Raw genomic sequence first — 14,568 nt, 5'->3', positions numbered from 1 at the left:
ACGGGCTCGGTCATTCGGTGCTTCGTAATTTCCATCCAACGTAGCGTTTCAACAACGAATTATTTTGCGATATCGTAGATCAAATTTAACAACGCGTCGATGGATAGATTAAAAAATTAAGATTAAATGGAACGGAAGATCAAACAGATCTTTTCTATCGCTTGTTCAAAAAAATTATTTCACGATTTGGAAATTACGTAATACAACGAGAATATTCTGAAGCGGATTTTACGCGTTGTTCCGCACCCCATACTTCGCGAGAAAGTCGTTCGAAAGTTGTTCGAATGAAAAGAACCGTGTAATTTTTTCCTCATCATCGATGAACCGTATTAAATTTACGAAAAAAAATACGTGACGTATGGCGTTCCATGATTTTGTGATGGAAACGGGCACGAGATTAATACGACGATCAATCTCTGCCTCGCGTTGAAAGTTTACTCGTTTACCAACTGTTTCTCGATGATGAGAAATACCGTTGTATCCCAAATTGACTGTTCGAAACCAATTCATCGAAAATATCTTTTTATTTTCTAATTTGTCCGCGAATAATTATTCATCGTTTCGTATTTTTCTCTATGAATTTGTGATATTTGGTCCGCTTTATATCTTTATGATAATATTGCCGACGATTCTTGATTTTAAATATATCTGCAATTTTTGAACAAAACAATTGCTCGATTGGAAACGAAATTTTCTTTATTATACATTCCTTCCTGGCCAACTATCATTAATAATTCCCGAGAAAAAAACATTTTAACATTCAACGTAATTTTTCAATTACAAGGTGCAAATCTGATTTCCTACGCCCATCCATCACGGCCAATATTTAACGAGCCATCTTTCCATCCCTTTTTCTCCCTTAAGTTGCATCAAATTACGTTCAAGACCCCTCGAGATATCCCCGAGAATTTTTACCAGAACTTAACGACCGATCAAAGGAAACGACGTCCTTTTTTTTTTAAAAAAAAAAGAAACTCTTGTACCTGGCATCGTTTCGTAAAAAATTTCGATGCCCCACGGCTTGTCCCACGAACTGCTTGTACATCTCGTCCTCCTCCTCGGAACGTTCCAGGTCCTTTTTCTCGGTTAAAGATCTGCGCTTGCGGCGTCGGCCATCGAAGTAAATTTTACCCTTGGACGAGTTCTCCACAATTGGAGTTGGTGTGTTGTCATCTGTGGAAAAGAAAAAAAAAAGAAAATATGCGACTCAGTTTTGGTTAACGCAGGCATGCGTAGCTATGTGTAAAAGTGTCGAGATGGAAGATGCAAGCGTGAGAGATTTTCGACATCATTTTCTCTCTTTCTCTCATAAATTGGATTCGTGAGCTTAATTTTTAGGTTCGGATTTTTGAGGTAAGAAAAATTGGAAGAAAAAAGCACATAGGCCGCGCGTAAAATGAATCGGGTATCGAAAGCTCGACGATAAAGTCATCTCTATGCAGGCACACGTTCTACTCCATCTCTTTGAAAAGTGATTTCCGTCGTCCCGGGGACGTAAACTATTAATCATTCGCGAGAGATGAAGAAATGCACACGATCGTGATTGAGTAAATCGCTAGAACATTCTCCCTTTCATGCTGGACAGTTAGACGCGTTTATAGACGTATACATCACATCTACATCCTTCTTAGTTTTACGATTTCAGTTTCATAATTTTCTTAGAGAAGATAATATATATATACTTTTCGAAAATCCTAGTTTTAAAAAAAATCGCACAACTCTTCTCTATTTGTTACAGTTTCCTTAACATTTTGAAAAGTTTATAGGAAAAAAAAAAAAAAGAAAAGAAAAACAAACCCTTTCGGAAATTTAAAGATTTGGAAAATTTTTCTTGAAATTCCTCGGCCGATATTCGAAATACCACATCTTCGAAAATGATGAAAAAAATTTTGGAATATAATCTGATTCCAAGGATAAATAGAAAATACACAACCGTCCACTTTAACGCGGGTTGACATCACCGCCGTATTTATCTCGATACACGATTTTCTCCGAATCGAAATTTTTACGCCGCGTTTAATCGTCCACGATGAGGGAAAACGAAGGAAAGCGGAGCACAAAAATATCCTTGTTTTCGTGGCGCGTAAGCGAAGGCTGATTCGATCAGTCGAAAACAAAAGCGCAACTGTTCGCAGGGATCGAGCGCAGCTGCGTATATATCGTTCAAGAATCAATGCATTGGCGATTGTATACACGCGTCTAATTGAATGTGCAGTTGACACTTTTGGAAATCGAGGCTCGTCGTACGGCTTCTCGATCTCCTTTGTGTATCCTTCGTGAATATAACATATTATCTTTCATCTTGTTAACCGCGATTCATCTCTCCCTCGACGCTATTTCAACATCTATACCACGTCGCGTTCTCGCTTCATTTTTCCTATCTCAATATTATATCAACGAGAATCAACGAGCAATTGAATAGGAATTGAAATCTCACGTTTCGCGAAAAATAATTACAATTCATAGATATTCGAAGGAATATGTTAAGCGAAAATTTTCCTCCACTTAGAATTATTCTTAAAAGGTTTACCGTTTTACCGATCCGTTGTGTAAACTCGAATTACAGATCGAGTTCAATATTTCTCGATTCTTGTTTGAAGTAAACTTGCAATATTTCCAATTTGGGAGGGGAAAAAAGAAAAATGGAACGAAGAAGGGAGAGTTTGCGACAGTTTGCTCTTAGACACGCGTCCATGAATCACGCGCGGCTGAACGCTTGCTTAATGATTTCGTTAAATCGATTAAGCATTCACCCGATCGTGTGTATGCGCGGTTCCGCGTGTCGAGATTGCGGTATTGATAAACACAAATGTCTGCAGCTCGTAACCGTGAAATGGAAACCGATCGAACTCATTTCTACTCTATCGCTAAATAAATATCAAATAAATTACCTTCTGCTTTTAAAGGGATTAATCGAGAGATATCGATCGCATTCCAACGAAAAATATTCACCTTTACCATAAATTTTAACTTAGTAATTATCCTCTTCAACATTGATTCTAAATAACAACGATACGATTCGTGTAAAAAAAAAAAAATAATGTCGATATTAAATATAAAAATATCGACAATTTGAGATACACATGAATATGACAAATATCAACTCGCCAATCCAGAGAAATCCGCAAAAGAAATCGAACGATGAAAATTCGATACGACCCAACGACCCATTATAGAAGAAGAGTAAAGAAAAAATTCACAATCATTGTATGGTGAACTGATCTTCCGGATCTCTTTTCAGAAACGAGCGACAGAGATGTAATTCGCTAACGACGTAATAACGTGTCCCACACGCGAGCGAACGAAAAAAGAACAAGAAGGAAAAAGAATCGAAAGACGGGAAGAAGGGAAAAAGAAGGAGGATTCTTCTTTTGAAAGAATCCTTAGCCTCAAAGCCGAGGCCGGCGTTTAATCGGCGCAAAAAAAGCATCGGTGCACCCTTGCACGCGTTGCGGTAGGTCCGGTGAACGGAATGCACTTTCATGCAATCGTAATGACAGCTTTATTGCTCGGTGTAATTGGCATTATTATGCCTGGCGAGATTGCCACGGTACACATTGTTCCGTGTGCCACACAGAAATATCTCTCGCTTATTTCTCAGACGTTTCTTCTTTTTCTTCTCCATTTTTTGTCCGAGGAAACGATCGCGACATAATTAGTGCGTCATTAGCGCGGTATCGTGTTTCGTGAACGGCTCTCCCGAGTCTGGACACTGCTCTTCCCTTTTGTGAGAATACAGTTAAGAGTTGATTATATACTTACAATTGATCGAGAATTTGCACAGGTTTGATTTTATTTTATTTTCTTTAAAAGGATTGGAGATTTTTGGGATCTTGTTTGGGAACGAAAATATTGGGAGTTTTCAAGTCGATTTCAAGTTTGTCTTCTCAGGTTAAATGAAATAAAATATAGGAATATTATTTTTTAATAAGATGATATTCAGATATTAGTTTTTCGGGAAGCAGATTGATTTGTGATTTCTTTTAACAAGAAATTAAACAAAATATTTTCTCCCTATAAATAGGTGTTGTCGTTATTTTATCGTATTCGATCCGTCGTATTTCGTTTCACTTTAGATGAGCCCCGATAATACGAATGAAAAGCCACCGTTCAAGTACATTTCAACTTGGCAGCCTCCGTTTCTAGTCCTCGTTTTCGATGTCGGGAGTCGCGTTTCTGTGATCCGTTACCGTGTTCCGGCACTTTTAACAGCCATCAGGGCGCGGCTTTTGTCATTCTAATTTCAAACGCGCATTCCTTGTGCACTCCGACGCCAACCATCCCATTTTCGCTGGCTAAAACGACACGGATCCGTTCGATCAAAAAAAAAAAAAAAAAAAAACGATCGAGGAAAAGTTAAAATCGACACGATATCCTCAAACTTCACGACAAAATTTCTCAACAAAAAGAAAAAAGATCCAAACATGATATGTAACTTAATACAAAGTGAACCGCATCTCGAAATTTTCAAATTTCCCTCCTCTATCTTTCCCTATCCCTGCCGAGAGGAGAAAAAGGGAGGGGAATTTCCTTTCATTTCCTTTAAGAAAGGTAAAAGGAAAGAATTGGACGAGGGCACGACACCCACGCGCAGAATCGAGGAAGGCAGGCGCCCATTTCGCGGGAGATAATAGAAGTACGGGTGCGTGCAGCCTATTTGTCGTCCGTGGCCGCGCTCACGTTTCTTCCTCCCCCTCCCCTGGCACCGATCTCGATCGTGGCACCGACTCGGCGTGCCAACCGCCGCGGTTATTGTCACGCCGTGCCTCTCCAACGTTACCCGGCCAACATTCGTGGAAGGATAAAACGTGGAGGGATAAATCGTGATCGCGTACATTCTGGGGGGGGTTTAATCGACGCTTTCGGGCAAAATTTTCTGGGGAAGAACGAGTTGATGAGTTTCTTTTTTTTTTTTGGAAACGGAAGAGACCAACGATTGGAATTGTTCCGCGTGGAGTAAAGTAAGTGGCGGTTCGAATCGATTAGCGAGATACGGATCGTTGTTGAGGGAATTTTCTTGGGTTAAAAGAGCGGTGGCAGATTGGGTGGAGAATGGAGGCGTGACTAGATTGGTTGGTCGGATTTACAAGTTGCGTGTAGGTAGTTTTCTCGGCTCGGTAATGATGCTCGTTTGGTTGGTGGGTGTCATTCACGGGATGATGGAGTTGTCTCCTCTGTTCGAGGAGGGTGAATTTATTATATTTTATTCTTGGAGAGTTTGTTTTAAAAGTTTTCAAATTCTCTCTTTTCTCTCCGAAAGAAAGGGGGAGCAAAATTCACGCGGGTTGAATTAATTTCGTCGGGACGAGTTTACGAATCGTCGTTTCGTCTCTTGTTCACCGATTTAAGGCCGCATCGCTGGTCGGGCAAGCGGGTTGGAGGATGAAATCGGTGGAACAACGGTCTAGGGATTTTTCGACGGATGATGTACGATCCGTGACGAAAGCCCTGGCCCTTTTTCCCCTTCCTTTGGGCAAGAAACAACCAGATACCAGTCTCACGATCATTCACTCTGACGTTTCACGCTGTGTCTCTGCCCTCCGTTTAATTAATCATTCGTCCCTTTACACGTGTTAACGTGTTCCGCGTTGAGGGGTGATCGTTTGAAGAAGCGCACGAAAAACTCCCTCCTCGAAATTTCTTCTTTCTTCCGTCATAACTCATTCCGCTTTTTTCTCCCTTCCTTTTCCCCGTTCCATCATTCTTCCATTATTTCGCGACCCTTATTTATCGTTCGTTCAATGCATTTAACGACTCGTGAACGTGAGCTTGTTTGTGTTCCATCGATGAAAAAAAAAAATAGTGTCGGATGGTTTTTAGGATCGAACGAAGAGACAAGTTTGGAGGTTGGAGTTTGTTTCGAGGTTAAAAGTCCCTAGCGTCCTCAGTACATTCTCAAATTTCTCGATTAAATTTTTCGAACATTTTTATTTTGTCATTACTTGCTTACAATTATTTAAAATATTTCTTTTGATGTATATATATATATATTTATTATATAATTTATTTCAAGTTTTTTTTTAAAAGATAATTGTAATAAAAAACAAAGCGAACCAAAGCGATAAAATAGATTGAAAAGATTTACAAATCGATCTCTATCTTGACTAAAAAATATTTCAAGCATCTAATTGATTTGAACGGAAGAAATTTTCGAATTTACGATCGATCGATTCCTTGTTCTTCTCTCTTTTTTTTTCCCCTCTCTTTTTCGTCGCGAGCCGAGTCTCGGAAACGGATCGAGAGATGGTGGAATTCCAGGATGAGTTGGGAGGTAAGTGGCCGGTTTCATACGGGCGGCGGTGATTTATTCGTAGATTCGAACCAATCGCCATAGGGGTTCCACGGTGTATAAACCTGCCTCCACGTGAAATTTATTAAGCATGCACGCTCGTCCGGCTTCTTACGTTCGACGCCACAATGCAGAACGTATTCGAAACGACTTCTGTCACGACCGATTCCAACGAGCCGCGTGAAATTATTCAACCTATCGCAGCCGGCTGTCCCTAGGATATTTCACGTTCGTTCTCGTGGATAGAGAGCGAACGTGACGTGTGGAATTTCGTGTTTCGGTTTCTCGAATTATTACGATTCCACGAGCCGATTCCTGGGATCTTTTGATAGTTTCCTAATTTGCTTCGCGATTAATTCCTTTTTCTTTCTTTTTTGACAAATTTCGTTTTCGAATTTTCTTTTTTACGACATTCGAAGCTTCGAAGAATTTATGAAATTTAAAACATTTTTAATAAATACGTATATAGACGTAAAATAAAGAAATAATGCTTTTCAGAAATAAAGATCCAATTAATGAATAATTAATCATTCCTACGAAAGAAAAGAAAAAAAAAAGAACGAGATCCGATTCACGATAATCGGTCTCTCGATCGTGTCCAAATTAACTCGTTTAAAAAATTTAATCAAACAAAAATTAACCGGCATTAAATTAACTCCGCAATTTTTCGTGTCAATAATATCATCTCGATTAATAATAATATCCGTCCCATCATCCGTAAAAAAAAAAAAAAAAAAAAATTAATACTAACGAGAGAACCGCAAACTTTCTAATTAAACCCCGCCCACCCCGCACATATATACAATATATACCAACCATACCGCTCAATTTTTCTCGGAAACTTGCGGCCGATTCGAACCGAGGAACGTTCGATTTCAAGCGAGCGATCAAATTGGCCCACGTGGCCCACCGAAACCGCGCCGGTTCACGCTTATTTCATATTTTCCCGCGCTCGAAACGGCGTACAGCGAAGGGAGGGGGAGGAGGGTACAGAAATGAAATTACGGATGATACGAACTTTCACCCGAAATTACAGCGTGCAACGTAACTTTCCAAGCAATTATCGGGCATTCGGCGGCCAACGTAAGCTGCCCGTGTATAATTTGTACGATCGAAAGTTGCATGATTTTTTCTGGTGGTTGAAATAAAAAAAGGAAAGGGGAGGGGAGGGGAAGAAGAAAAACGTTGAAGGAGAACGAGCGATTGGATAACGTTTCGCGAAATTGTTATTAAGTCATTCGTGTAGTCACGGATCGTGGCGATAGAGAAACATCGTGGCGAGAGAAAACATCGATCGATCGATCGATCGATCGTTGGCCGGTTGATAGTCGATTAATAACACGGAAACGGCCAGCTCTAATAATATCCTTCGTTTCAAAATATTTTCCCGCCGTTAATTATCGATCGACGAATCGGAATGGGATTCGTTCGATTAGCGCCGGTGTGAATGCGGTTAAACGGGGAGCCGGCGGGTAATTATCCATCGCGATAACTCAAGTTTCTGAGATTCTCTTCCCCTCACCTCTGTTGAGTCAGCTCGTTGGAATGTTTGAAAGTCTCGTTTCTTTCCTCTTTTTTCCCCCTCTTTTAACGTTAACGGGATGATGGCGTTGCTTCTAGTTGTTGTTACGCAATTTCTAGGTAGCCACGTCGAAAGAAAGAAAGTTTCAACAAGAGGGAATTCGTTCTTTAGTTTAACGATGTTTGCTTTGAGTTGTTGTATAAATTCTGAAGAAAAAAAAAAAAGAAAAAAATTCTAGAAATTGTGAATAAAGAAATTCGAGACGAAAGAAAAATTTCCCCTAAAAGAGAGAAGAAGGGAAGAAGGGAATTCTATTCTTCTCTTTTCCGATTCGATCAATAACGCGTTAAAATCTTTCATCCTGTCACGAGGATGAGACGCATCGTTTCGAGACTTGGAGCACGAATAAGCACGGACAAAGTATCGAGAAAGGGTGATCGAGGAAGGGCGCGCAACAACGTCTGTCAATAACACGGCTTCTTGCTCCCGCGATCCTCGTATCGTGTCGCGATCCATGGGATCAAGATCGAGAACAAGGGGAGAAAGAGAAAGAACGGGCCCTACGGTGGGGGCCTGAAGGGCGCGGCGTGTACGGTCCGATCTTGATCATCGTGCCCGTTATTCCGGAACGATCGCGGCGAGTCAATGACTTTTGCATATCACCAGATCGATCTCTTTCCTCGATCTCGATCGAGCCTCGCTGCTTCTATCCACGTGGATCGGCGCCCAGCCGTCTACAGAATCGTTTCGTTGAATTTGGTAGCCTTGCACCTTTAATTCGATTTTCAAATACAATTGTCCCCCCTTTTGAGCGTAATAGTTTTCGGTTTATTCTAGTATTATCGCGATATATACAATCTCTTTTCTCTCGTTTCACTTTAGAAATTTTAGGCATAACAATTTTTTAACATTGCTCGATATTTGTTAAAATTTGTAAATCGTATTTACTTTATTCACGAGTCAAGGATTAATTTTCCAAAAAAGAAAATATATATATATATATATCAATCCTTGGTAATTAAATTAAATTAATTACCAAACAGATTCACGTACGCGTTAAAATAAAGAAAAGAAAAGATAATGTTTCAAGACGGTTACATAACCTATCTTGCGGTATCGCGTATCATCTAAGCTAGGTTAGGTCATTGGCTTCGTCGCAATGGTGGACGAGGAGGATAGGAGGTTAGTTTAAACGGGATTGTCAGTAATTATCGATCATTGCGGTAGCCCGTTCGGGTCGTCGTACGTTCGAGTTTCTTATTTTTCGATCATCGTTAACCCCCTCGTTTCGAAACGAGTTCGATCGTTTTTTTTGTTGGAGGGAGGGAAGGGGAGTCCACGGCCTTTTCGAAAGGCCACCCTTGAGAGGGCACACGCCCCCTCCGCGCAAAGAAATCTGTACATCTGTACCACGCCTTCCATTTAACTTTTTGCCCAAGGTGCTTTTTACAACTCCGATTCCCATTCTGTACATTGGCTTTCTTTTCTCTTTTTGCATCCTGATCCCGCCTTGTTTCTCCTCCTTCCATTGCATGTCGATACGATTCTGTCGGATAGGTAGAACGGCCGGTAAAATAGTTTTTGTTTGCTCTTTGTTTGTTCTTCCTTGTCAAGTGATTCAGTAGAGAATTTTATTTTATTTATTTATTTTTTCTTTTCTTATATATAGAAGTTTGAAGCGAATTTTATCCGTGTAGTTCTGTGGTCGAAGTTTTTCATACACGTTTTTGCGGTTTCGGGTATTTTGTTCCTCGAATTTTTGCCAGTAATTTGTCAGTATCGGATATACGTTATTTCGTTTCGTAAAATTCTGTTTTCCATCGAATCGATTGGACTTTTCTATCGAATTGGACTGTGATAAATAAAATATTTTCTTCTGTTGAACAATCAAATTAATATCGCGATTAAATACTTTTTCAGATATAAATTGTCCGAAATATTCTCTTCGATTCTTCTCGAACATTTGTAAAATAAAAATTAGAGAGAAGGAAGAAAAAGAATTGTCGTGTTCTCATCATTAAGAATTTTCCGTACGAAGATCTTCGATTATTACAGACGAAAGGAGTGGTAATCACGCGATGCATTCCTTCCCCAACTCGAAACGAGCTCTCCTCTGTCATCGTTTCCCCTGCCTTTAAACCCGCCTTTTTCTTTCCTAAGTTAACCAGCCGATTTCAGTTTCTTGCTCGGAGGTGCAGAAGGGCTGGTTTCTCGTTCGAAATTCGCGCGTGATTACAGGTTCATCGGCTTAACAGGTTTGCCGTGCCCCAGGCCCAGGCGATTGCAGCCGGTCCCGAAGGAACGAAAGCCATCGACCAGAGAGCCCATGTATCGAGCCCATGACCGGCTCGTGGATCCACCATCGATCGCGATCTACCGCCCACGTGCTTCCACAGAGCGTAGTACGCCTCCTCGAGTACGTATATCCTTGCTTTTCGTTCGTGCTTTTATTATTTCACGAGGGGGATGATTTTATTCCAATATTTTGAGAAGAAAAAATTGGAATAAATTTGGATTTGAGTTTCAACGATACTATAGGGAATAATTAGATCGTAGATCGTTTAAAGGCAATTTTAATTTTTTATAACAAAGAAATTTGGAAATATTCTTAATTTTAATTTCAGTGTGATTTTAGCGGAAATTGATTGTATCGTGTTTAAAGTTACGTTTAAAAGAAAAAGGGCGAGTTTTAACGTTCTTGTGAAATTTTATCGGGGATTCGTTGGTAGGAATGTTTGAATTGAAAATTACTTCGAGAAAGGGAAAGCCAGATAAATCATTGACCCGAACGTCGCACGTACACTATTCTTGGTATAAATGGTAGAACACTTGGAGGTAAACGATCTATCTATTTAAAGTGATCGATGTTCACTTCCGGGTTCACAAGCTTCCTAATGCTAATATTTGAAAGATCTATCGCACTAATATTTTCCATCTTTCGCTCTAACGATCGTTTAACGATGAAAAATCGTCATAAATAATATGATCATTATACTCGTCTTATTATGATTCCGTGAATATTTATGCAAATTCGAGTTATGCAAACAAAAAAAAAAAAGTGAAATCTAAATAGAAATTCGCATATTGAAAGAATCATTTAATACTTAGTATCTTCCCTATTTTATTTAATTTATAAACAGTTTTATTTATTACAAACAACAAATATTTGAATATTAAAATTATTAAAATTCAAATTCTACTCTATCTTGAAAACGCGATCGTTTGCTTCTTCCCCTCCTCTGCAACTCCTCTATACTTTTGCAAATATTTTTTTATCGAAATAAAAATTCCCATGTAAAATTCAAACGTATTTTAAAACGGCACGACACGCATTAACCGCATTTCTAGTCTGAAAAGCTAGTTATTTCTGTATATACAATAGCCTACTAATTTACGATACGTAAACAATAGCCAATCGATTATTGCAATTTATTATGTTGCTCGGATGCCGTACAGATTTTATCCTAATTATACAAGATCATAATTGACGCTTAGTCGGATAATAAAATATCCCATTACAACCGGAGTACAATCAACATTTACGACGTCGCAGGAAGTATGAATATGCGCGTGCATTTACACATCAACCTAAAACCATAAATCAATTATTACGTCATTCGCCTGTTTCCGAGCGCACACCTACATCCACTATTAAAATCTCATTCACACCGCCATACTTGCTACCCACTTGATTTCCTACCGCTTTCAACATACCTCTATTCTCTAGTCTCGCTCAATTACTTTACACCTTCCACGTCGACGTGACACGTAAAGTGACCCACATACACTTACCAGATAATTACTGGATAATAACCGCTCGATCACTTTATTCCCATTTTCTATTAATAACTTGGTCAACGTATTGATAGCTAACTCGCAGCTACGACATGGAAAGAATCGAAATATTCAACTAAAAGTAAACTTTCTTCCTAATATTTTAAATGGCTTACAAAGTTACTAGATCGCTAGATTACTTTATCCCCATGTTTTATTAACCATATGTTCATTATATCGATCCACGATAATTATGGAAAGTATCGTCGAAATATTTAACTAAAAATAAACTTTCTTCCTTTTATATTTTACGTTTCTTCACTACGAACGGTGAATCGACAGTTTCAAGATAATCTTTTAGTAGAAAAATACCATATAAATTTTTTCAGAAAATTTTCTATTTTCAAGTTCGCCAAAACAGAAGAAAAGAATTCAACGTTCAAAAACTCTGAACCGAGTACGATTGCCACGATTGCGAATTGAAAAAAGTAGGCAACGACCTAATCTCGATCTAATCTCCACCCATCCGTTCATCGTATCTCGCATTTCCATCGGTTCAAAAATTCACGGATATCACGCGGGCAAAGGCGAGGAGGCGGGCGCGTGCAAGAAGGCGAATTTGGTGAACGGTTGCCCTCGGTGGACGGCTCGAGCACGTCGCCAAGCTGTCTCGAATGGAACGTCAGAATTCGCCCGGAGCGTAATATCCCGTAAATGGCCGAACCTGTTTCGTTACAGGTGGTCGTCGCCACCGCTCCTCTCTCAAACGCCTTTTCCTCTCTTGGCTTCGAGCTGGATCCGCGCCACGGTTACGCCCTTCGCCTTTGAAACGAGATTAGGTCACGATCGAGACTCGTGTGCGTAACAACCACGGCCCGTGACTTTCCACCATGGATATTGCCCCCCTTTCGCCCGCTTTTAATATCCACTTTATCGCGTTACCCGCCGTTTAACGTTCGATTCAAACGCCTCCGCTTCTCACTCGCTTTTGCTTTTTCCCCCCTTTCTTCCAACGAGGGGGAGAGAGAGAGAGAGAGGTTTGATAAATTTGTAAAGCGGATTACAACCTCTCTTCTCGAGAGGTTTTGCGAGGGAAGGATCGAGTTTATTTTATTCGTTGCGTCGAAGAAGGAGAATATTTCAAAAATATTATTTTTAACGAACGATTAATAAAGATAGATTAATATCCCATCTAAAATTCGACAGACACCTTATTTTTCACTTGCTGTAAAAATTAAACAATCAAGGCTCAAATCTATCTATATAAGATCGTATCAAAAAATTTTACATCGTTTTGCGTGTAACGCAACCGTCGAAAAATTGAAAAACTCTTCAATCTTCGAAGCCTTTATTCGTTGTCGATTTATGGCCATTATAATATCGCCATAAAATCCGACAACTTTCAAACATTTCAATCGACATTAAATCAGCAAAAAAAATTACTCTCCTCCCTCTCTGCCTATATATTTCGCCTACACACGCGATCCCCCCCCCCCCTCTATTCTCTTATTGCCCCTGTTACAAAGGGGCAACCACCCTCCCTCCCTCCCACCCCAATATCTCTTCGATAAACACACAAACCAGATCCAAGATCTGGTATGGTAATAGCGTCGAACGCGGCATAAATTTGAGCGGCGGTCGAACAGGGGGTCCGTTTATTTTTCCTGAAAAATGACGAAAGCCCGGACGAAGGCTGTTTGCTCCGAGCCACCACGGTCTTCGACCGCGGGAGGGTTAACGTTCTTTAAATTCGTACGCACACGCGCGGTCGGCCCTCGAGCTGGAAGAAAAAGGGCAGCAACCGGTGGGTGAGATCGACCAAGGGGGACCAGGAGTGGAAGGAGGGGAGGGGAGAAAGAAAGAAAAGAAATAATACGAGCAACCGTCAATTAAGCACGCTGCCGATTCCATAAGCGGATGAAAGAAAAAAGCGGGTGTTTTCCTTTTTTTTTTTTTTCTTCTGGCGAGCTTATTTTTATCAATTGTGAAAATTTTAATTTCTCTTAAGTATCTGATGATCGTCAAAATCATTCGTCTTAAGGCGTTACAATTAGTCAGTTAGCCAGTTAAATGTTGCTCTAACCTTTTTGTGGAGTGAAGATGTTGCTTGTAAATTATCAATCGTTTAGAGAGTTTATTGTTCCTTGAAACGTGGTCGTAAATCATACGACGGGAAGAAATGCAATTTGTAAACTTAATTGTATTACCGTTGAAAAGTTTCTACAGATCGGTGCATAAAAGACTTGGTCAAAATTAATTACTCTCGGTACTTGGAATTTAACGTATACACTTTTCCACGCGCTTTTATTAATGAGCCAAGGTATTGTCCATAAATCACCGTAGCGTTGCATCAATCATACACTTTAACGGATAAAACACGAACGAAATACCACGTGTTTGCTCCATCGAAACGACCAAAACATTTCACACTTCTGAATATCCGCGCTTCTCATAAATTTAATTCCATTACCCCATCCTCTTTTCAAAATTTATTACTCCACAGATTACAATAAACACAATTACACCGTTTCCTAAACCACTTTTCCCAAATTACCTCGAAACACGTAACACGTGAGATTTTCAAATGTTCAAATGCCAAAAAGTATCCCAAAAAAAAAAAAAAAAAAAGGAATCGACGATGGGCGAAACTCTGGACGAGAGATAAGATGATCGGTGTACGGCTGACGAAATAATTAATCCGCGCCTCCGCGTGGACAATGAAACGGCTCGACAACGGAATGTTAATCGAGCTGTCGAAAAAAACCGGTCGTGGCCCGAAAAGGGAGGAAAGAGAGAAGGAAAAGGAGGAGAAGAAGGAGGAGGAAGACCATCCTCTCTATCCCTGGCTGCCCATTTATTTATTCGCTTACGCTCGAATGAACTTTCGCCGTGCGACACACACGTGACACGCCGGTTTTTTAAAACGGGAAGGGAGCCGGGTTGGTCATGAATAAAACGATAGGTATCCAAGTCACCTGGACGT

General features: G+C 40.0%; 1 protein-coding gene across 6 annotated transcripts in view; it reads right to left on the bottom strand.

The window, feature by feature from the left end:
* The window catches only part of LOC100866087 (ADAM metallopeptidase with thrombospondin type 1 motif A), a 118,571-nt gene that overhangs the window by 20,915 nt on the left and 83,088 nt on the right, over positions 1–14,568 (bottom strand). For all 6 annotated transcript variants that reach the window (XM_086904062.1, XM_086904070.1, XM_086904060.1 and 3 more), the window contains exon 7: positions 984–1,173. In XM_086904062.1, the coding sequence (XP_086760188.1) occupies positions 984–1,173 (190 nt within the window). The remainder of the gene's footprint in view (positions 1–983; positions 1,174–14,568) is intronic.

The sequence above is a fragment of the Apis florea genome, unplaced genomic scaffold (assembly GCF_048593485.1).
Source record: "Apis florea isolate Af1SG1 unplaced genomic scaffold, ASM4859348v1 contig_1615_pilon, whole genome shotgun sequence".
Classification (NCBI taxonomy): Eukaryota; Metazoa; Arthropoda; class Insecta; order Hymenoptera; family Apidae; genus Apis; species Apis florea.
The sequence above is the reverse complement of the archived record's forward strand: the minus strand, read 5'-3'. Positions and strand labels throughout refer to the sequence as shown.